The sequence below is a fragment of the Erithacus rubecula genome (assembly GCF_903797595.1).
Source record: "Erithacus rubecula genome assembly, chromosome: 24".
In the NCBI taxonomy this organism is placed as follows: domain Eukaryota; kingdom Metazoa; phylum Chordata; class Aves; order Passeriformes; family Muscicapidae; genus Erithacus; species Erithacus rubecula.
The window spans coordinates 5,288,848-5,309,731 of record NC_136676.1 but is presented as its reverse complement, the minus strand read 5'-3'; the positions used below and the strand labels follow the sequence as shown (position 1 = coordinate 5,309,731).

The 20,884-nt window shown below is 47.8% G+C and overlaps 1 protein-coding gene across 1 annotated transcript in view; it reads left to right on the top strand.

The window, feature by feature from the left end:
• The window catches only part of SKI (SKI proto-oncogene), a 99,494-nt gene that overhangs the window by 71,555 nt on the left and 7,055 nt on the right, over positions 1-20,884 (top strand). The window contains exons 2-5 of the mRNA XM_079326179.1: positions 15,380-15,505; positions 16,515-16,630; positions 17,997-18,328; positions 18,706-19,007. Of these exons, the coding sequence (XP_079182305.1) occupies positions 15,380-15,505; positions 16,515-16,630; positions 17,997-18,328; positions 18,706-19,007 (876 nt within the window). The remainder of the gene's footprint in view (positions 1-15,379; positions 15,506-16,514; positions 16,631-17,996; positions 18,329-18,705; positions 19,008-20,884) is intronic.

Sequence of the window (20,884 nt, the reverse complement as noted above, 5' to 3'; positions counted from 1 at the left end):
GGAACAATTCCCATCCAACCTGGCAGGGCTCAGGGAGCAGGAGCCAGAACCCAGCAGCCTCCATCCTCAGCTGCTGAGTGAGTCACCTGGGCTGTTTGTTGTGCAGGGGGAAGCTGGGATGGGGCTCATGGATCTGGGTTGGCTCTTCATACAGGTCATGATGTAAAATTAGGTCTCATTTCTGAGATTAATTGTCATTAAAAAGGCGTTTTTGGCCTTAATGTTTGGGTTGCTCTGGTTTCCTCTGTGTAGAGCTGTGGAAATGCTGCTCCATTTACATTTTTTATAATCCTATTTCTCACCACTCCCAACATGCTATCGTGCTGTCTTTGGATGGATGAAAGGAACCACAGACCTCCAAAGCAGCAAGTGGAAAACTGTAGGAAAGAATGTCAGGAGCACTGACAGGGTCTGAGGGAGCTGTTCTGGAAGTTTACAGTGGATGTGTTGGAGTGAAGGGAGTGTCAGCAAACCCCACTGCCAGGGTGTCTTGGTGGTGTTAATGCATTCACATTAACTGCAGCCCTTAATTCATTTGCATTTCTTCATTTCTTGGTACTTGCCAGGAGCTTCACACCCTATCGAGAGGAAAGGTGACCCAGAAGGAGCAAAAATCCAGGATTTTTTTAAAACAAGCATTTGCCAGAGATAGATATTGCTTCTCCTTGGATTTTAAAGAGGGAGAGCTCAGTTGGAGCTCCATGCTGGAGCTCTCCCTTTAAGGCTTGTGGTTATAGCCCATGTTTTAATCACTACTTTGATCTGATTAAATCCTCAGCCACAGAGAAATCAGCTTAGAGAAACATGTCTCCTGTTGAACCTGAGAGCAGCAGCAGTTCAGAATGCCAAGCCAAGCCAAATACCATTAGAAAAAAAAAAAAAAAAAGGAAACTTTGGGTATCACCAAGAGTTGGGACTTGGTGAATCACTGCAAGGTGCTCCAGCCTGTCCTGGGGATATCCAGACTCCCCTGTGGCTTCATCTGTGCAAACACATCAGACCTGTCCCAGAAGGGAAACCTGGGTTTGGTTGGGTTTTTATTCTTCTGCCTCTTAGCAGTGTTGGGTCAGGTGTGTATGGGATGGAGGACAGGGAGGAGTTTCTGTGCTTTGCCTGGGAGCTGGGGATCAAATGAGTTTTAATCTTCTTTCAATCTGTCTGCCACCTTATTACACTCAATCTTCTTTCAAGATGTTACTCAAATCCACATGTGGGTCTCTTTACCAAGATTATAACCCAAGAAGTATCCCATTAAACAATTCCAGTGGCACCCTACAACAATCCTTAGCCTGTGGATCTAATATTAAAGTTGTATGGAGAAAAAAAGGGGGAAAACACCACTTAAAACAAGAAATGAGTTTTCTCTGATCTCAGATTTACCCTAATATTACTCACAGTGCAGCTTTCAGCAGGCTCATCCCTACTGGTACAGGCAAGGAATGTCTTAATGCTGACTGCTAATCTTGAATTAAACGTTTTATGTTTCACCTTTTGAGCCAGCAGGACTGCAAGAGTTTCATCCCAGAGTGAAGATCAAGACCTGCTCCTCTCCCAACTCACACAAAGTAGGAGTCAGGATATGCAAGCCTTGGTTAGAAAAATTCTGTGAGAAAAATCAGTCTCTTCTGTCCATGCCTTCATCAGAAATTCCAAGGAAGCAGTGAAGTCCTTGTTTACACTCTCACTTCAGCTCTTCTAAGCCCAACCAGACTTAGACTCTCCCATTGTGTAAGAATTGCCACTTTAAAGCTCTTCTGCGATGGGATCAGGTTTGCAGCATTCCTGGAGCACAGCAGCCCTGGCTGGATCAGGGTTCAATGCCTTGCCCGAGGTCATGCAAGGCTGCAGGGAGAGGCAGGTCAAGCATCATGTGTTATTTACTGTGGTGGCCAGAATCTTAGCTAGCCAAGTTTTTGGCCATTTTTGTTCACTAAACTTTGTGAACTGTTGACAAACCCTGTTTTAGCCCTCTGGCTGCTACAAGCTCTCTCCTACTCTATCAAACAGCAGTGTCTCCACTCCCCTCTGGAGCAGGCTCAGGAAAAGCTGCTGTTCTGACAGATTTGTCACAGTGTCCTGCAGTATGGCCTTAGCTTTGTCCTGGGAGAGAAATTCAGCTGAGAAGAGGGGGGTCAGAGAAGATAAATTTCATGGGACTGAGTCTGTTTTGAGCTTTTTTCCACCCCTTGCTAAAGCTCAAAGCCTCCCCCTGCCTCCTTGGCCAGCTGAAGGTATTGCAGAGATGCTCAGGCTCACAAATGGGGGGGGATGGAGGTGTCACTTTTCCTTTTAAATTGTGGAGCTGCAGGGGAGAAAAGGCCTGTCCAGCCCCAGCCCCTGAGCTGCCCTGAGTGCAGCCACTATTCTGGGAAGGCAGCAGCTCACAAAAGCCATGAGAAAGGCAAGAAGACAGAGGGCCCCCACCTATTGTTTCCCCTCTTCATTCCAAATAATCGTGACTCCCGTGACCTCCTGGCTCTTCCCTCCAGTGAGGATTTGGGGACAGCTGCTGCCCTGAACAGCTGAGCCCAGCATTATCTGCCTGGCCTCCCACTGCTCCTGCCTCCCACTCCAGCACAGCACCAGTGGCACTGATCACCTTCTCTCACACTAAATTAATCTCTACTCCTTAATGAAGGTTTGGGATTCTGTTTGGTGTTTCAAGTGCTTGTTCTCTCCCTTCTCTTGAGATTTTGCTGCTTTATCCCTGTTCCATTTGCAGTTGTTGCTGTAAAGCTCAGCCTGTTCCTTAGGGAAGTTGGCTGAACTTGGCCTTGTTGAGAGCAGGATTGTGATTTTTGTCAGAGAGTTCAGCAGAAGTGGGGAATTTGCAGCCTGGTTCAGTTCTTTTCCTTCCTAAGCAGAAGTTTTCCTATCGTGGTTGAAGGAACCTGCCTGAATTTCTTGGACAATAATTCTCAAGCCATGTGTATGGAACAGCTTTGATGGTTGCAGAGGGTTTTTGGTTTTTTTTTTTTGCCTTAATGTGTTTGAGGCCTCTGAAGCTTTTGGCTGATGCACCACTTAAATTAGGTTTATATCTACCTAAAGGTGATAGTTTTTGTTTCCTTTAGTGGCTGCAAAACTCTCCTTGAGGTGAGCTTTGATTTTCTCAGCCTCACTTGTGTTTGGGTGAAATGTCAGCTTCCCTCTGCTGCAGTCAAAATGCACTACAGTGTGTTTGTACTTGCAGGCTGTTGTGATTTTCCTTGGGGACACAAAACTTGACCCTGGCTGGAGTCATCCCTCTATCAAACCCATCTTGTCCCCTTCTCCTTGGTTTCTGGGGTTCATCACCTCCTCCTGCCATGCATGGGGAGGGAAGGAATTTTCAGCCAGTGAGTGACAATTGGTCCCACTGGCAAAGGGAGCAGTGACATCCCTCACTGCTCTCTCCAGGGGAGGCCTCAGGCTTCACCTGACATAGGTATATTCTGTTAAACCTTCAAGTTAACTTGCTTTTTAATATTCAGTCTCAGAAAAATAGGACAGAGAGAACTGTAACGTGAGGTAGGTAAAGATTTAGGAGTTGGGTTGCCACTGTTCCTTTTGGGAAGGTGTCAGGCCATTTTCCCCCACAGATCTTGCTGCTGTTCATCCCTGTCTCTCTGTAGCAAGTGCAGGCACCTGACTGAGTGCCCTGCTCTGGATGATGATGGAGCAGCCCAGGAATACCCAGAGAGCAGCAGCACAGGACCCTGTGCCAAATCTGTCCTCTGGAAAATGGCTGGGAGTTCTCTCCTTCCTCCCAGGAAAAAGGGATTTTGTGTCTGACTGCAGATATCTGACATTTCTGTTGCCACCCCACAGATCTGAGCCCTTCATCCATGTTACCACAGTTTCCCACAAACTCAGCCTATGGTTTTTAAATCCCTTCTGTGCATGATCCACCCTCACTTCACCTCCTGGCATTAGACAGATTTCCTGTCCCTCTTCTAGATGGATACACACCACCTCCTTCTTTGATTTGTTATTTATTTATGAATCCTTGTGTGCTGGGTGTAGAAAGAGCCTGTGAACCTTTAGTGTCCCAGAGCAGTGATGTCCCTGCAGCTCCCACTGATGTGCAGCATTTGCTCTCCTGTAGTCAGGGTCTGAGTCAGGCTTTTCCTTGACCTAAGACTTAAAGGTCAGGTTTTTACTGCCAGTTTATATCACTCCTATGGCCAAAACACAGTTTTATTCTGCCCAGGTTATGGAACACCACAACCCTCTGCTTTCTGTAAGGTCTGGCTTCATTTGGGATCAGCTGCTCAGGATGGTTTTAAGCTCCAGTACTTCTCAAAGCCTTGTGTGTGTCAGTCACTGCATTAGAAGCTGCCTTAGAAAAGTTCAACTCAAGTGGGTTTGAGGCTTCCAAGTATCAGACAAAAGAAGAAAATCAAATATGAGACCTGGAAGTCTGGAATTCAGCTGTTGGTCCCCATGCTGGGTGTGGTGTAGTGTCAGTGTTGGGACAGCAGAATTCCACAAGCAGAAAGGTCTCAGACTGATACCTTGGAAATCTTATTTGGCAGTTTGGAAGTTGGTTGTGTTGACAATAATAAGAAAAAAGTGCACCCTATGGTTTAAGCAAAGGCAAGTGGGGGAAGGGACGTTGGCATTTAGAGCTCCAAACTCTCCCTCATCCCCTTTCTTTGTGTTTCTGGTCAGGGCTGCAGCCCAGACTCTGCTGGTTTGTAATTAAACCCAAAGCTTGGAGGTTCAGTGGAGTTCTCACTGCCTACCAGGTCAAACTGAATCTGGTTTCTATCATGGAATATTTCAGTTCAGTTACCCCTTGAGGAAGTCTGGGAACAGACAGGCCATTCATATTGAACAGATGACCTAGGCTTAAAAAAAAAACCCCTTTTTGTCTGTTAAGCTTATGGCTAAGATATTATGAAAACGGCTTAATAATGTGCCCTAACATTTATACCACACTATTTTCTTACTTTAATTTTCCAGGCAATTAAAAATAATTGAAAGTTACTGCCAAACCCCCTGAAGATATACTTTTTCTTTCAAATAAGCTTATTTTCATACTTGTGAGGTCACCAGATATTTATTTGACCATCTTTATAGGGGTCAGGCCCGTTCCACACACAGAATGGGGATGTGGAATAGAACTTGCATTGTAAGAGCAAAGTGAGAAGTGAGAGCCAAGCCCAGCTCAGGTTGTGTTTATTGCTGGGGCACCACAAACAGGACTTGTGCATCCACCAACCAGGCCTGAATTCTGCAAAAAAATCTGTGTTTAAAGCCTGTTAATTCTGAATAGGGGCAACCAGAGGTTTGAGTGTTTGGTGAGGATGGGTTGGGGGGTCTGGTTTGGGGTGCAGTGAAGCCCTTTTGGGGGCTCTGGGCATTCTGAGCCCCCCATTGTCACTGTGGCCATGAGGGGGGTGCAGTGGGGAGGAAAAGCAGGAGTTTTGTTGGTGGATGTGGAGTGTGCACAGCCAAAGCTCCCTGTGTGCTCTCCTGATAACAGACACAGCCCAGTCATGCTGCTCTCAGAATTGCTCAGCCAGTTCTCCCCTAAAGGCTTAAATCCATCGTGTTATACAAGAACTGAAAGCCTTCTTGGAGTGTCCCAGATTTCCCCCTCCTGTCCATCCTATTCCCCTTCCATTTTCCCCTTCAAGTTATCTTTTGCTGCCTCATCTGGTGATACACAAAGTGGGTTTTTTGAAATGTTATGTTTTTCTCTCTCTCCATGTTCACATACATGGGGCATTTCCTCTTAGATCACTTAGACAAAAAGTGAGTTTATGTGGGGAAAAAGGAGGGAAATGGGTGGGCTTTTTGTCAAAATTCTGTCTATTGGATGAGACAATTTGCTAAAAACCTCTTTTTCAGTGATGGTGTTCATGTTGAACATCCCAGTGTAGGGGATAATATTTTTACAGAATATCCTGAGCTGGAAGGGACCCAAAAAGATCATCCAAGTCAACTGCTGGCCCTGCACAGGACACCCCAGCAACCCCACCATGTGATTTTGCTCAGTTATTTTAATTTTTTGGTAACTGTTGGAAGTTTTTCTCTTTTCTCAAGGTGACCAGGCCTTCTGAAGGATAAAAATCCTTTTTTTTTTTTTTTTTTTTTTTTTTTTTTTTTTTTTTTTTTTTTTTTTTTTTTTCCTGAGTGCATCACTACAGGATGGTGGATATTGTGGCTAAAATTAACTCAGTTTAGACAAATCACTCACTGGAACATTGAAGGTTCCTCCAAAGCAAACCCTTCCTGACACAGCAGAGCTGCTTTGCTGCTTGGCTTTGGCACAAAGAGCAAATTCAAGGGCCCTCTCCTTCCTCCTCCTCCTCCTTCCTCCCTCTTAAACCCCCCTTAACTCCATGTCTGGTGGAAAGAGCATGTGATGCTTATTTCTAAAGGCAGCAAAATAAGCTTTGGAAGTCTAAGACTGTAATTGGTTGTCTGCCTTTTTATCCTGGGAGCTCTGGGGACAGTTCAGGAGTAATAACTGTTACTTAAAGCAGATGAGCTTCTTGTGGCTTTCTTAGAACTGCAGAGCACCGTGGTTTTCGGGTGCTTAGGGAAGCATCTGCCTGTCTGCAGCTTTCCAAACATTTTGTAAGCAAAGAATTTCGGTTTTTCCTCTCTTCTTGTGCATGGAGATGTTACTCCTCAGTGTGTTCTTGCAGTGCTTGCCTGAAAACTGAGTTCCTTTAAAGGATATTAAATTTGCTCAGTAACTTAAAGCCATTGGCACCTAAAATATATATGTGTGGTTACTCCTCTTCTTCTGAATAGAAACAGAATAGAAATAGAAATAGAATCTTCTGATAGAAAGACTCAAGGTGTGAGATTTTAGATAACTGAGGCGTCGCTCTGTTGTTTTTTTTCCCACTGGGACTGGGGGTTTTCCATGGCACTGCCTTGTAACCTTAATAGGATTTGTAACTATTAATCCATGGCCGATGTATTGACTTTCACTGATATTTATGTGAAGCAGTCTTGGATTTAAAAACTGTGTTGGGCACTGGGTGGAGCAGAAAATTCAGATTCTGTGGTGATGTTCCAGTGACTTTGTGAAGGTACTGGAGGTAATTGCAGTTGTTTCCCTACACCTCATTGTGTCTGGCTCCAGGTCCTGTCATTCCACACACACTGAATCTCCCAGAATTCTCTGAAGCTTTTCCTGTGGTCATTTCAAGTAAATGAAATTCAACGAAAAATAAATGTAGGGCAGTGCTGCCTTTCTGCAGCCTGAGGATCCCAGTTGTTCTGTCCAGTTTTTATTCTGTGTGACCAAAGAGCAACCCTGCAGGCAGCCAGATGTGCTGCTAAAATGCACTTTGCTGCAGGGGGAGGCTGAGGATGCAGAGCAGGAGCCCTGTAAATAATCCAGGTGAGTGTGAGGCACTGTGCTTGATGTGCTCCCCTGGCTCTTCATCCTTTGAGGTAATTCCTTGGGATGTCCTCAGGCTCTTGTCCCAGCTTAAGCTGACAAAAGGAGCTGTCCCTTGCCCTCAGCAGCAGTGTCACACGCTCACACACATGTGCCAGGCCAGCAGCAACTCCAGATTATGAGCTGGGAGAGGGCTGGCTGAGAATTCTTCAGCTGCACTGGGAGAATTGTTAAATCAGGACTGGTTACTGACTTGGCTGCTTTCTGTGCTGTTTGCTTTTCCTCCCAGAATTAAAAAGGTTGGGTGCTGGTGGCTCTTCAGTGCAGTCAGGGCAGATTCTGTGCCCCAGGGAGCTCTGCAGAGGGACCCAGATCAGGGCACTCTGGAGCCTGCAGCTCCATAGCCAGGTGCTGCAGAGGAGTTTGACAAAAGAGCATCAAAAGCCCATCAGTTTTATCAGTTTTAGAGCTCCCTCTCTCCTTTCTTGGCTTCCTGAACTGTGCTGGAATTAGTGGAAGTCACAAGGGGAATGCTTGTCCTTTTATATAACATTGGAGACTGAACTGAGGCTCTTGGCTGGCAGGGTGGACATCTCCACAATCCAGGAACAGATGCCTGGGAGAGTTTGGAGCTGGAACTTGAGTTTTACAGCAAGGGAGCCTGGTTGCACTGCAGAGAAAATGTGAGGAGAAAATTCTGTTCACAAAGGGCTTTGTAATTACCAGAACTGTGACCCCATAAACTGGGCACAGCAAGTCTGTCCACAGAGGAAATTCTGCTTTTCTGAACCTGTGGCATCACTCCCTTCCCCCTGGTTCTTCCCAGTGCCAGAAGTGCTCCCTGTTTTTCTGGGACAGATCCCTGCCCCTGTTCCCCTCCCTTGGTCTCTCTCCTTCCCCTGGTCCTGACAGGGCATCCCAGATTTCCCAGGAGCTGCTGCCAATAAAAACAGGCAGAGGAAAAGGGGCCATTCCCTGTGCTCAGCCCCTCTGACCTGCTTTGTGCTGGGCTCCAGCACTCTGTGCCAGGGGCAAGGGTGACTTGAGCTGTTTTGTTTTGGTTCAGACCACAGGGCAGGGAATTCTTTTCAAGCTGTAACTTTTAGTTTCCACTGGAAAGGCAAAACAGATTCTTAGCCAGTGGAAAAGAGGCTTCCAGTTGCATCAGCCAAGAGGCAAAAGGCAAGCACATCATGTAACAAATGCTCAGCTCTTTGCAGAGGCTTCTTTGCCAGAAAAATCAACAAACCAGGGGTGCTTCATTTGAGGGATTTAACACTGAGGGAGCCACATTCACATGGCTTTTCCTTTTTGCCCGGCTTATTTCAGTGTTCCCATCTGGGCAGAGGGTATCACCCCACAGTGGGTTTGGATTTCTGGAGGAATCAGAATCACTCTGAATGGGGAAATACTGATTTTGTGAGCAACTACTGAAGGTTCATAGAATTTTGAGACCAAGAGAATGGCTATTAAGAAGTCATTATCTTTTGAAGATTGGAAGAGTTGTATGGATTTATAGATCCATATCTATATCAAAGAGTAATTCCACGTGATGGATGTAGCAGGAGAACAGTAAATTAAAAGCATAATTGTAGAGATCAGGGATTAAACATTCAGGTGAGCTGGCTGAACATTTATTATCAATGCAGGTTTCCAGGTAGAATCTTCATCATGTCCAAGTTTCCTGGAACTTGGGAAAAAGTTCCCAAGTTGCAGTGAAGTCCCCAGTGGGAATCCCAGCAGTTTGACTGGTGTGTGAGAAACAGAAAAGATTTGCCTTTGCTCCCTGCATTTCAGTCTAAGGTTGGTGGCTCTGGGTGGGCCTGGGAGGTGCTTGCTGGGTTTGCTGTAGCACAGCTAGAAATGCCTTGTGTTTGCTCCCAAGGAGAAGTGCAATCAGCAGATGTCATCTGGCCTAATTTTTGTGCTAAAGGAATAAAAGGAAAGAAATGTTGAGACAGGAGAGAAAATGGAGGTTTTTTTCTTTCTTTTATGCTAGCCAAGAAGCTTTGAAAATGGATGATGACTTATGCCAGGGGCTATGTAGAGTGTTCTAGAAAATAATTTAAATTTGCCTTTGCAAAATGAATTTATCAAAGGGTACTTGCAGGACTTTGCTTTAAACTGTCTGAAATAAAACAGCCCAGTCCCTTTTCACTTCTGCTGTTGTAAATTTTGGAAGTGTTTCCATAGAAATTAAAGATTTCTGCACAGGTGTGAGAAAAACTCAGTTCCCAGTTTTTTTAAGGTGAGCTTCCCATGCTGCCACATGACCAAACCATCTCCTCTCTACATCCAGTTCTTCCAGACCAGCTGGGAAGGTGTGTTTGCATTGAAAAATCAGCCCTGGGCTCCCAGGAGCCCCCTCTGAGGAGGAGACAAAGCCCCCGAGGCTCATCCGTGGGCAGGGAGAGCAGGGCAGTCCAGGAGGGATTTTTCCTTCTCCCTGTGCCTGGCAGTTGTGGTTGGTGGAGATTCCCCCCAGGTCAGCCCTGGGGGACACACTGGCAGCCAGCATCTGCTGTGAAGGCAGGAATAGAAAGCAAATACTTCCCGTAATCACACGTCCCAAAATGACAGGGGAAAATGAGTCCTTGTGCTTCCACCAGAGCAGCAAAAAAAGGGGAAGATGGAAAGTCTGGATTCCTGCCCAATGAAACCAAAATTGTAAAAAAAAAAAAAGAAAAAAATAAAACAAATGCTGCATACGCTCCCTGGAACTGACACCGCAGTGTGGTAGGTTTTTTCTCTTTTAAATATCTACAGTAGACAAGCAGTAAATCTTCTTACAGCTCCGTGGCACAGCTTTATTTTTAGCTTTTTCTATTATGGAGACAACCCTCCCCAGCTTTCAATCTGTACCTGAATATATTTATTCCTCTAATCCACGTGAAAGTGCAGTCCTTACAAAGACCTCTAAAACCTTATTAATCACTTCTGGACCACGTCACAAAGAGGCTTTAGGAAGAAGTGTTCTGGCCATGGGCAACGTGCTCCTGGAGGCTTAGAGGATGTGGATAAAGGGCCCTTTTCCCACATGGAAGAAACCTCCACTGGGCATTTAAAAAGTTGATTTTAATTGGAAATCTGAAAGAAATCTTAAGGCTGTCAGAGCCCTCTCCCTTCTCATGTGGTTCAACCTGTGATTCGTGAAAGCAGCACGTGGAAAATTCCAAATTCAGTTCCCAGGTGTGGGAATTGTGGTCTCAGTAACCTCCAGAAGTAGATTTGAATCCTTGTCACTGGTCAAGGTACATTCCTTCTGAAATGCCATTTTACACAGCTGGGAAACTTCTTAATCCCTGTGCCAGCAGGAGCCTGAAAAGCTCCTGGGTGCTCCTGGAGGAGGAGTGGCCGCTCAGGCCAGGACTTCACTGAGCTTAAAATAAAACTGCATCCTTGTGCTCCAAGTCAAAGCAGGAGGCAAATGTCATGGCAGCCTTTCAAAATGGGTCAGTGGTGTTACCCATTTTCTGTCTGCTGCTCAGCTGGGTGTGACTGCTCTGTGGTCACACAAGCAAACCAGGAAAGCCACCAAGAACAGACCCTGCAGTTCTCTCAGCCGAGGGGCAGGAGCAGGGCTCAGACACCGACTGCTCAACCTTGGTTTATGCAGATGTTTTCTGGAGTCCAGAGCACGGTGGAGCAGAGACTGGCAGCTCCTTGTGGGGCAGGGCTGCTCTCTTTGGCTGCTGTGCTGTGGATTTACCCCGTGCTGTCTGCACCAGCTGAGCCTCCCCGGCTCTCTCGGGGTTTGCATCAGCCCAGCCCTGCTGAGAAAGTGGCGGAGTTTGTGCACCCAGACGGGGAATCCCATGGGCCAGGAAGCCCCACCCGTTCTCGGGGTGACAATCAGCACAATGAGGGGACACTCTGCATTTATAACCCGGTTTTTATTTTCTCTGCTTATCACTGCTTTTCCAGTGGAATCGTTTCTGATTTTACACCTGCATCAAGGATGCAAAATGGAATTCTTCAGCCTCGCAGTATTTTCCCAATTAATTTTTCAAGCGGTTGGGATACAGATTTCTCTGTGTTTGGATAGCTCAGTAGCTTTGGGGAGATGAAATCTTTTATTTCTAAAGATGTGCCAGGATTGCTGCTGGTCCGGGGCCCACATTTCCCATCCCTGCTCTAAAGGAGGGGATGGGGCCAAGGGCTGGATTCCCAGTGGAAGCAGCACAGGAGTGCAGCCAGCCCAGCTGGGAGAGGGACCAGTGCACATCAACCTGGTTCACCTGAGCTCTGCCTTTAACCAGCTTTTGGGACTTATTGCCCAATTCAGCTTGGGGAGATTTTGCCAGCAGAGGGTAGATGAGGATTTGGAGCATGGGCTGGTTTTTGCAGGTACATTTCCAAGCTAAAAATTCAACAGGTATGGAGGCCTCCTAAGTGTTTTCCACTTGTTGATGTTTTTATTCTTAACAAGGTAAAAGCAGCCCAGTTTTCATTAACATGTCGTGGGTTTGGGGCAGAGTAGCAAAGGATGAGGAGGGAGCAAAAGTCTTTGCTCAGTCCAGGTGTGTGACACTGAGATACAGCAGGGAGAAAAAAAGTGAATTATTCAGGAAATATATTTGGTAAATACTTGAGCATCAAAAATCAAATCTGTAGGCACTCCCACATCTTAAAATATAAGAATTTTTTTCTGGGCTCAATTTCCATTGGGTTTGTAGCAAAAAGTGTTGTTGAGCTGCCTGACCTGCAAGTGCTGGTTCTGGTTTGTCTTCCTGAGAAGGAGAGGGTCAAAAATTCTTTCCACTGGTCTCATGGTTTGTTACTGTAATACTTAATTGAAGTAGAAAATTTGATCTGACATGTCAAATGTGGCCCTGGCTGGCTGCAGGCCAGGCTGAGCTGCCTAATTTCGGTTTGCCTTAAAATGGCTGGCAGAGTTCACAGGCCCAAATTTCCCTTTGGAATGTACCTCTGAAATCTTTTTTTAGTGACTGTATAAATCTTTCTCTATCTATTTTTCCCTAAAATTTGCTTCAGAAACCAGCAGTCCCAAAGCTTAAGTAAATGTTTCACATAAGCATTTCTGGGCCCACTTTGTATCCTGAAGTTTCTTCCATCTGTGGATTGGAGAAAATGTTTATTAACAAGTGGCTGTGCCCAGCACAAAGCCCATTTGACAGCAGATTATTAAGTTGCCTCCAATGGAAATAAAAATGAATAGGAAATAAGGAAATATTTATTCTAGTCTTCTCGAGTTTTTCTTCAAATATTTCATAAATCATTTATGAAGGTGGCAAAAAAGTTAGGTCGGATTTTCAGTATTTCTTTTGCAACTTGGTGTGGGTTTCATTATTTGCTACAGGGCAAAAATGAAATCAAATCATCCCCATTTGAAGCAGTACCAAGGTTTGCTGGCTGCTGTGGCTGGGCTGGAAGTGTCAGTGGGGTATCTTGATACCTGGAATCTGTCCTGGAGTCAGAGGTAATGCCTGAGTCACATGGAGAGGAAATTTGGTGCTCAGTGTCTGTCCTGTTCCACATCTGAGGCTCTTCCTGTAGTAGGAACTATTGGGATTGTTGTATTTTTATGTTGTTAAAGTGAAGCCTAAATCCAAGGTGGGTTTTTTAAAGCATCTACCAAGAGGCAATTCCTGCAGATGATCCATGTAGCCCAGGTGGGATAGGGGTGGGGAGTTCCCAAAGCTTGCAGTGTCCTGCCCTGAGCCCTCTGGAATGCTGCTCCACATCAGCAGCTCTGGGTTCTCAGGAGTGTCAGGCTGGGAGATGACTCCAGGTCAGAAAAACCTGGGGGCTGGCTCAGCACCTCCTTCTCTGTGCCCTTTCCATCCCTCTGGGGGAGGACAGCCCTGTTTCCCCCTGTGTACACAGATCCTTTGCTGCTTTTCTCCAGCATGTTTCCTGACCAGCACAGGCTTCAGGACATGGGAGTGAAGCAGCACTGCCCAGGATTGTGCTCAGAGCCCCCTGGTCCTTGGGGTCAGCCTTGACTTGAAGGCGAAAGAAGGGGGATAGTGGAGAAAGCTGGAGATGATTCTTTAAAACATACAAATGAGATCATTCTGGTGAAACATCCCCCCCCAACCTTTCCAGGGCTGCCCCTGCTCCCCATTTCCAGAGCTGGGTCCTGCTCTGGGCCCATTCCTGGGGCCTGGACAGAATGTTCAGGACGGACGGACGGACGGACGGGGGGAGGGAGGGACGGGTTCCATGCTGAGTCTTGCCACCTGTTGCCTTTTCCATTCCAAGCCCCCCTTCCTCCCCACCCTGCAGCCCGAGCTCCCCTCCCCACACAGCTCCCCATCCCCAGTGGATAGGGCTGGGATCAGGAGCCACTTGCCAAATGCCTTTCTCATGCTGTCACTAATTCTGCACAGGCAGCATCTCCGAGAGCAGAAACAAATCTTTTCCAGTGCATTGTCCTGTGTTTTCTACAGAAAGGCTCAGCAGTGCCTTCTCCTAGTTGGGTCTGAGGGCTGTGCCATGGCTGGGCAGGAGGCAGCCCTGGGGAAGCCTGAAGCTGTGCCCAAAGAATCTGCTGCAAATCCCATGGAGCTGGAATTTGGCACTGGCATGGGCTAATTTTGTCCTGGGGGTTGCACACGCACACAAACACACACACACCCCCCTCCCATGTCATCCTCCTTCATCTGCTCCATATGGAAAGCTGCCCCGAGCTCTGCAGTGCCAGGGAATGTTGTGTGAGCCCTGCAGGCTTGGCTTGGTGACATTGCTGGGCACACTGGGCTGTCAGGGCACTGAGGACTGCTGCCACATGGGCTGGAGAATCATCTGCCCTGTCCCAGGGGAGCAGAGGCTCTGCCGGGACCTGAGGCTGACATTTCCTCCTGAGCTAAAGGGTGCAGTTAGAGAGCTCTTGGGAACAGAGCCCTGAGAAGGGCAGTTGGACAATTCTGCAGGTGCTTTTCAGGTAAATCATTTAAATCACAGTGCTCAGGGTTCAGTATCACCTGGAGAAGAAGCCTCAGAGTTCCCAACTGAAGGGGCCTTGAGGGAACTGATTTTCAGGACACAGATGGGATCCTTCCTGTCACCTGGGCTGGAGCATTTCAGGCTCCCAGGATATTGCCATCCCCAGGTTCTCCAGACACACCTGGATCAACACTTCTTTGCCCACAGAAATCACAGTGAAGTGAAAGGATGAAACCAATGAATGCAAATATGAGCAATTATGAATTTCTGCAGTGTGGTTCTGCCACCCTTCTGGGAGCCAGGCTGAGTGGGAATGGGGAAAGGTGGAGAGTTTGGAACTGCAAAAAGACAGAAAAAGGAATAGAAACCAGGGTGGGATGTTTCTTTTATTGTTTCTGGTCATGATGCAGCACAAGGTCCAGAACCTTCTCCCTCCCTGCTGTGAGAGGTGTTTGTACTGGCAGGGCTTCCAGCTGGTATCCCCAGTGCACCAGTTAAACCAGTAGTTACCAATTTTTTTGCAAGCCACGCTGGGACTATAGGAATTTTATTCCTTCACAGTGTTGAAGGAAAGGGATTTTGCTTGCCAAAGGGCTTTCTTATGCTTGAGGATGATTTATGGGCCAAGCTGAGCCACTTGTGGAAAAGGCAAAGCAGCTCTTGGCAGCACCCCCAGAATCCACTGCAGCTGTGGGGTAGTGAAGTCATCGGCATAACAACCACTGCAAACAGAATAACAAAGTCTGTTCTGTTCTCGTTTAAAATAATCTTTCCAGTTCAGCAACCACATTAAACTTACCTTTCTGCATGCAAAAATCATAAAAGGCTGATAGTTCTCTGCAGCTTGGAGTGAGTGTCTCCCTTTGATCACTGCCCATCTCTCCTGTGCCATGCACACTTGACCTGAGTGTCTCCCATGAAGGACTGAAGTGTGTTATGTCACAGTCTGTGTCTGCCCCTTGTTTGCACTCCTTTGTTTGGGCTTACATTTGAAAAAGCAGAAAAACACCCAGAGTTTCTTCCTTTTAAATAACAAAATTTGTTTCTGCCTTATTACTTGTTTGTAAGCTGATTGCAAAATGAGGAATTCTGACTTTGATTTTTTTCCTGCCTTTGTTTCAGGTCTCTTCAGATCCTCCAGCTTCCAAAAAGCCCAAAATAGATGACTCTGCTTCCCAATCTCCAGCTTCTACTGAGAAGGAAAAACAGTCCAGTTGGTTACGGTCCTTATCCAGTTCATCTAATAAGGTGATTGTTGAATATTTTGTAATCAAGAGTGATTAAATTGTCACAAAGCATCACTCCACTGAAACCAGAGGAGAAAATGAGGGAAAGAACATGCCCAGGGTTTCTAAATCAGTGACATTTCTATCCTTTTCTTAGTCCCCCCAGATTCCTTGTCACCCTCCAGTGCTCATTGACGTGGCTTGTGACAGGGAAGTAAAGAATTCCCTTGTGCCTTTGAGGTCCAGGAATCTGCAAGGCTCAGGAGCTGTTTGTGATCCCTACAAACTACCCAGAGCTCATTGGCCAACAAAACCCACAAATGCATTTCCCCTCTGGAACCCCTGAGCACAGAGATCGTGGCTGGTGGGGGGGAGCAGCTGTGGGGATAACTGAGGGTGCCCTGGGTATCCCCTGTGTGGTGCTAGCTGTGCCAGGCATGGCTGCAGTCACTGATATGGTTCCCTGGGTATCCCCTGTGTGGTGCTGGCTGTGCCAGGCATGGCTGCAGTCACTGATATGGTTCCCTGGGTATCCCCTGTGTGGTGCTGGCTGTGCCAGGCATGGCTGCAGACACTGATGTGGTGCCCTGGGTATCCCCTGTGTGGTGCTGGCTGTGCCAGGCATGGCTGCAGTCACTGATATGGTGCCCTGGGTATCCCCTGTGTGGTGCTGGCTGTGCCAGGCATGGCTGCAGTCACTGATGTGGTGCCCTGGGTATCCCCTGTGTAATTCTGGCTGTGCCAGGCATGGCTGCAGTCACTGATGTGGTTCCCTGGGTATCCCCTGTGTAATTCTGGCTGTGCCAGGCATGGCTGCAGTCACTGATGTGGTTCCCTGGGTATCCCCTGTGTAATTCTGGCTGTGCCAGGCATGGCTGCAGTTACTGATGTGGTTCCCTGGGTATCCCCTGTGTAATTCTGGCTGTGCCAGGCATGGCTGCAGTCACTGATGTGGTTCCCTGGGTATCCCCTGTGTAATTCTGGCTGTGCCAGGCATGGCTGCAGTCACTGACGTGCTGCCCTGTCCCCAGAGCATCGGCTGTGTCCATCCCCGGCAGCGCCTCTCCGCCTTCCGGCCCTGGTCCCCCGCGGTGTCGGCGGGTGAGAAGGAGCTCTCCAGCCACCTGCCCGCCCTCATCCGGGACAGGTAAGGACACTGCATGGGGACAGGGGGCTGGGGCTGCATCTGGGCTTGTCCCCGTGCTCAGTCAGAGCGTTTGCAGCTGCAGAAAGGAAGCACAGAGGTGTGGCTGGTTTGTGATGAAGGGGGGTTGAAGTGACACCTCCCATAGAGGCTCTGTGAAGGGGGCAGTGCTGGATTTGGGGGTACAAGTATCAAAGGTTTTGGGCGTTGCTGCTGAAAGGAAGGCAGAGTCCCTGTCCTGGGGCAGTCATTGCAGCCATTCCAGGCCCCTGTCCGTGGTACCTGCAGCAGTCCCTGTTCCCAGCACAGCTCCATCCCCTCCCATCCCCACAAGGGCAGCAGAGATTTCCCCAAACCCCCTGTGTGCCCTGGCCCTGGGGGTTCCTGTCAGACCTGTCCAGACACTCTGCTCTTGGAGAGGAGCAGCTCTGAGTGAGTCACCCACAGCAGGTGGGACCTTGGTGTCACACTGAGAGCAGAAAGTGTCAGGGCAATTCGACATCCCTGTGCCAGACTGGAGCTGTGCAGTCTGAAAAACCTCCGAGCCAGATTTCTGCCTGAGGGTGATGATTTCTTTGGAAAGTTTGACTTAAGTGACCAGGTGTTTTTAGGGGATATTATGGAGAACATATTGTGCTGCCCTTATGAACAAGTTTCTTAGAAGCTGTGGGAATTGATTAAAAAAAAAAAAAAAAGGAAAATAGAAGGGGAAAATCTTATCAACATATCCTAATTTTTAAACTAGGTAGGGAAATGGTGTAAGTGCCCTTGGTATCCCTGAGAGAAACTTGGCTGATTTCAGTATTGGATAAAACCTACAACAGCTCCAGGAGAAATTGTAACTGATAAAACATCATGTTGTAGGTGCTGAATTGAAGTTGCAAAGTCTTTACTCTGCTTTTTGCAAAATTCCATATATTTAACGTTATGCTATGGCTCCCCTTTAACAGCAAGATTTAACCAAAGGTTTCTTGGTTGTTGTGATTTTTACACACAGACACTCAGGTGTGTGTCAGAATCACAATGGCACAAGAAGATGCATTTCCACTCCATGGTTTTCCTTAGGGAAGTGCTGTTTTGAGTTTACAAAACATTTGTGATAGACACAATTCCAGCTGTCCAGTTGGGTAAAACAACAGTGCCATGAAGAGCAGGAGGAAACAGCTTTCAGGCTCTGTGAGATCTCATCTTGGTGCTGTTAGCATTTGGGATGGGAGGGCCAAACACTGAGCAGTGCCATGGGCAGGTTCTGAGCTGCTGTAGATCAGCGGGGTCTCTGCCATCCCCGCGCGTATTCGAGCGGGACCCTGGATGGCTCCCAAAGGCAGCACCGTGACCATTGTCCCTTTTTGCCTCCCCTCTGCACCAGCTTTTACTCCTACAAGAGCTTTGAGAGCGCGGTGGCGCCCAACGTGGCGCTGGCGCCGCCGGCGCAGCAGAAGGCGGCGAGTGCTGTGCCCGGTGCCGTGCCCGGTGCCGTGCCCGGTGCCGCGCCCGGTGCCGTGCCCGGTGCCGTGCCCGGTGCCGCGGTGGGAGCGCGCGGCACAGATGGACCGGGCGCGGCGCAGCCCAGGAAGAGGCGGCACGGCCCCGAGCACGCGGCCGCCCCCGAGGCCACGGCCAGCGCGGCCAGCACGGCCACTGCCCCCGAGGAGGACAAGGAATCAGAAGCTGAGATTGAAGTAGAAACCAGGGAAGAATGTAAGTGGCGCTTGTGGATGTCTTTGGGTCGGTTTATTTGGGGTGGGGGTTGCTGTGAAGATTCTGTGGGGTTGAAATGGAATTCTGGAAGCCCGGTGCCTCAGTGGTGCCTTTGTGACATGAGTTGTACAGTTATCATTCAAACAAATTGAACTCTGTTCCTTATGTCAAGGTTGTATTTTCATCATATTTCACGTATCAAAGTATAAAATGAGTAGGTTTTTAATTGCCTTTCCTTTTTTAAATTGATTATTAAGTGTCTCTGTACAAAAGGGACAGCACATTTCGAGCAGTGTAATACGTATATATGAGTTGTACATAATTATGTCTTAATTTTTGACATTTTAAAATTAATTTTCAATGTTTCTGTTTTCCAGTCACCTCCTCCTTATCCTCCCTCTCCTCCCCATCCTTCACCTCCTCCAGCTCTGCCAAGGACATGAGCTCCCCTGGGATGCAGCCCCCAGCCCCTGTCAACAGCTCCTACGAGGTGGCCACACACCCTGACCCCCACAGCAGCGGGCTGGAGGCTGAGCTGGAGCACCTCAGGCAGGCCCTGGATAGTGGCCTGGACACCAAAGAAGCCAAAGAGAAGTTCCTGCACGAGGTGGTGAAGATGAGGGTGAAGCAGGAGGAGAAGCTGAATGCAGCCCTGCAGGCCAAGCGCAGCCTGCACCAGGTAAGGCTGCCCTGCCCTGCCCTGCCCTGCCCTGCCCTGCCAGGTACAGCCCAGCAGGGAGCTCTGCAAAAGGAATTGCCTCATTTTTCCCAAATAGCAACAGCCTTTGCTGGGGCTCTGTTTGTAAATCCAGCCGGGAAACCAAAGCACAGGAACCAGTCCTACATTTTTAAGCTTGCCACCTGTTTTTCCTTGGGTTATAAATCCATGGTTACCAAAATCAACATCTTTTCATTACTGAAAAAATCTTCTAGTCCAGCAGAGTTTATTTTGTTTTCATTTCACTGAACAGGAAACATTTCTGGAGGCTTTAGCTGGAGTTTTAAAGGCTCTGTGAGGGAGGGTGTTCCTGGGACACAGCCACAGCTGAAGTAAGGGCTTTGTCAGGCATCCCATGGCCACACTGCTGAGCTTCACTCAGGGAAGCAGCTCCTTGTTTCTGGAAATCCTGGATCCATCAGTTGTATCATGGTCAGGCAGGGCTGCAGGTCAGGACTGATCACAGTGATGGGTGAGCTGGCTTTTATTTGAGCTGGGGTAAAAAGAGTGCAGAGAAATAGAAGAGGGAGCCAAGGTAGAAGATTTGTGTGTCCTCTTTGAATATTTGGTGTGGAGCTGTTCCCATCTGGGGCTGGAATCCATAGGAGGGAGTAAACAAGGCCTGGTTGATCAAGTGTGGGAGACAGAACCAGCACTGATGCTGGTTTTTTCAGTTACCCTGAGCAAATTGTGTTCCAGTAAATCTATGTTTTATTTTATATATTTAAAAGTAAACACTTATGCATAATACCTAAAGAGTGTGTACTTAAAGCAGGAATTACATGAAGCAGTTGAGTGTTAAATGAAGTCCTGTGTCAGGGGCAGGAGACTCTGGTGTCCAACCATCATTCTCCATTTGGGAAGGTCTGGGTTCCCAGTTCCACACACAGAAGAGGTGTGTGTGTGTATTTCCAGGGGCTGTGTGTGTATTTCCAGGGGCTGTGTGTGTATTTCCAGAGGCTGTGTGTGTATTTCCAGGGGCTGTGTGTGTATTTCCAGGGGGTGTGTGTGTATTTCCAGAGGCTGTGTGTGTATTTCCAGGGGCTGTGTGTGTATTTCCAGAGGCTGTGTGTGTATTTCCAGAGGCTGTGTGTGTATTTCCAGGGGCTGTGTGTGTATTTCCAGAGGCTGTGTGTGTATTTCCAGGGGCTGTGTGTGTACTTCCAGAGTTAACAATGGCCTGGCTGGGAAGTGAGATTGTCAGAAGAGTGAATTTCCCATGACCCTGCAGTGTTACTTCACAGCAGCCGGGGCTGCAGGGTTTGACTCGGACAGGGAGGAAATGCTGCTTCTGGGGGAAAAAATAGATTTTTAGTTTCTAATTTAACCATTTAGGAAATGTGAGCCACATCTCTGTACCTGCTGTGAACATGTATTTTAACAACTTAGTGGTTTCTTCCTTTGTACCTTGAAGGTTCCTTATCATTATCACTTCAATTAATGGTTCCCTCAAGGATTTGAGATTCCAAGGCAGCAGCTCCCAGCTTGGACAGGGGAGTGGCAGTTCCCAGAGGAAAGTGTGGTTTCTGTTCAGCTTCAGGTTTTAGCCTGGAGTTTTCCAGCTCTTGTGACAAAGCAGTCCTTGGGGTGGTTGTCAGGAGTCTTGGGACTCATCCCAGTCACCTACAACACCCTAGAGCTAGAAACGACGCAGTTTGTGTTCTGTCCTTGCCTTGAGTGGATTTTTTGGGGGGATTGATAAAATGGAACTGATTTCTGATGTCCTGTCGAGCTTTGCCCTACACAAAGGATGCTCAGAGCTGCACTTTCCCCGTTGTGCATCTTCAGAGCCTTCAGCTCCAGCCCAGGCACTGCAGTCGGGTGGTTTGGAACGTGGA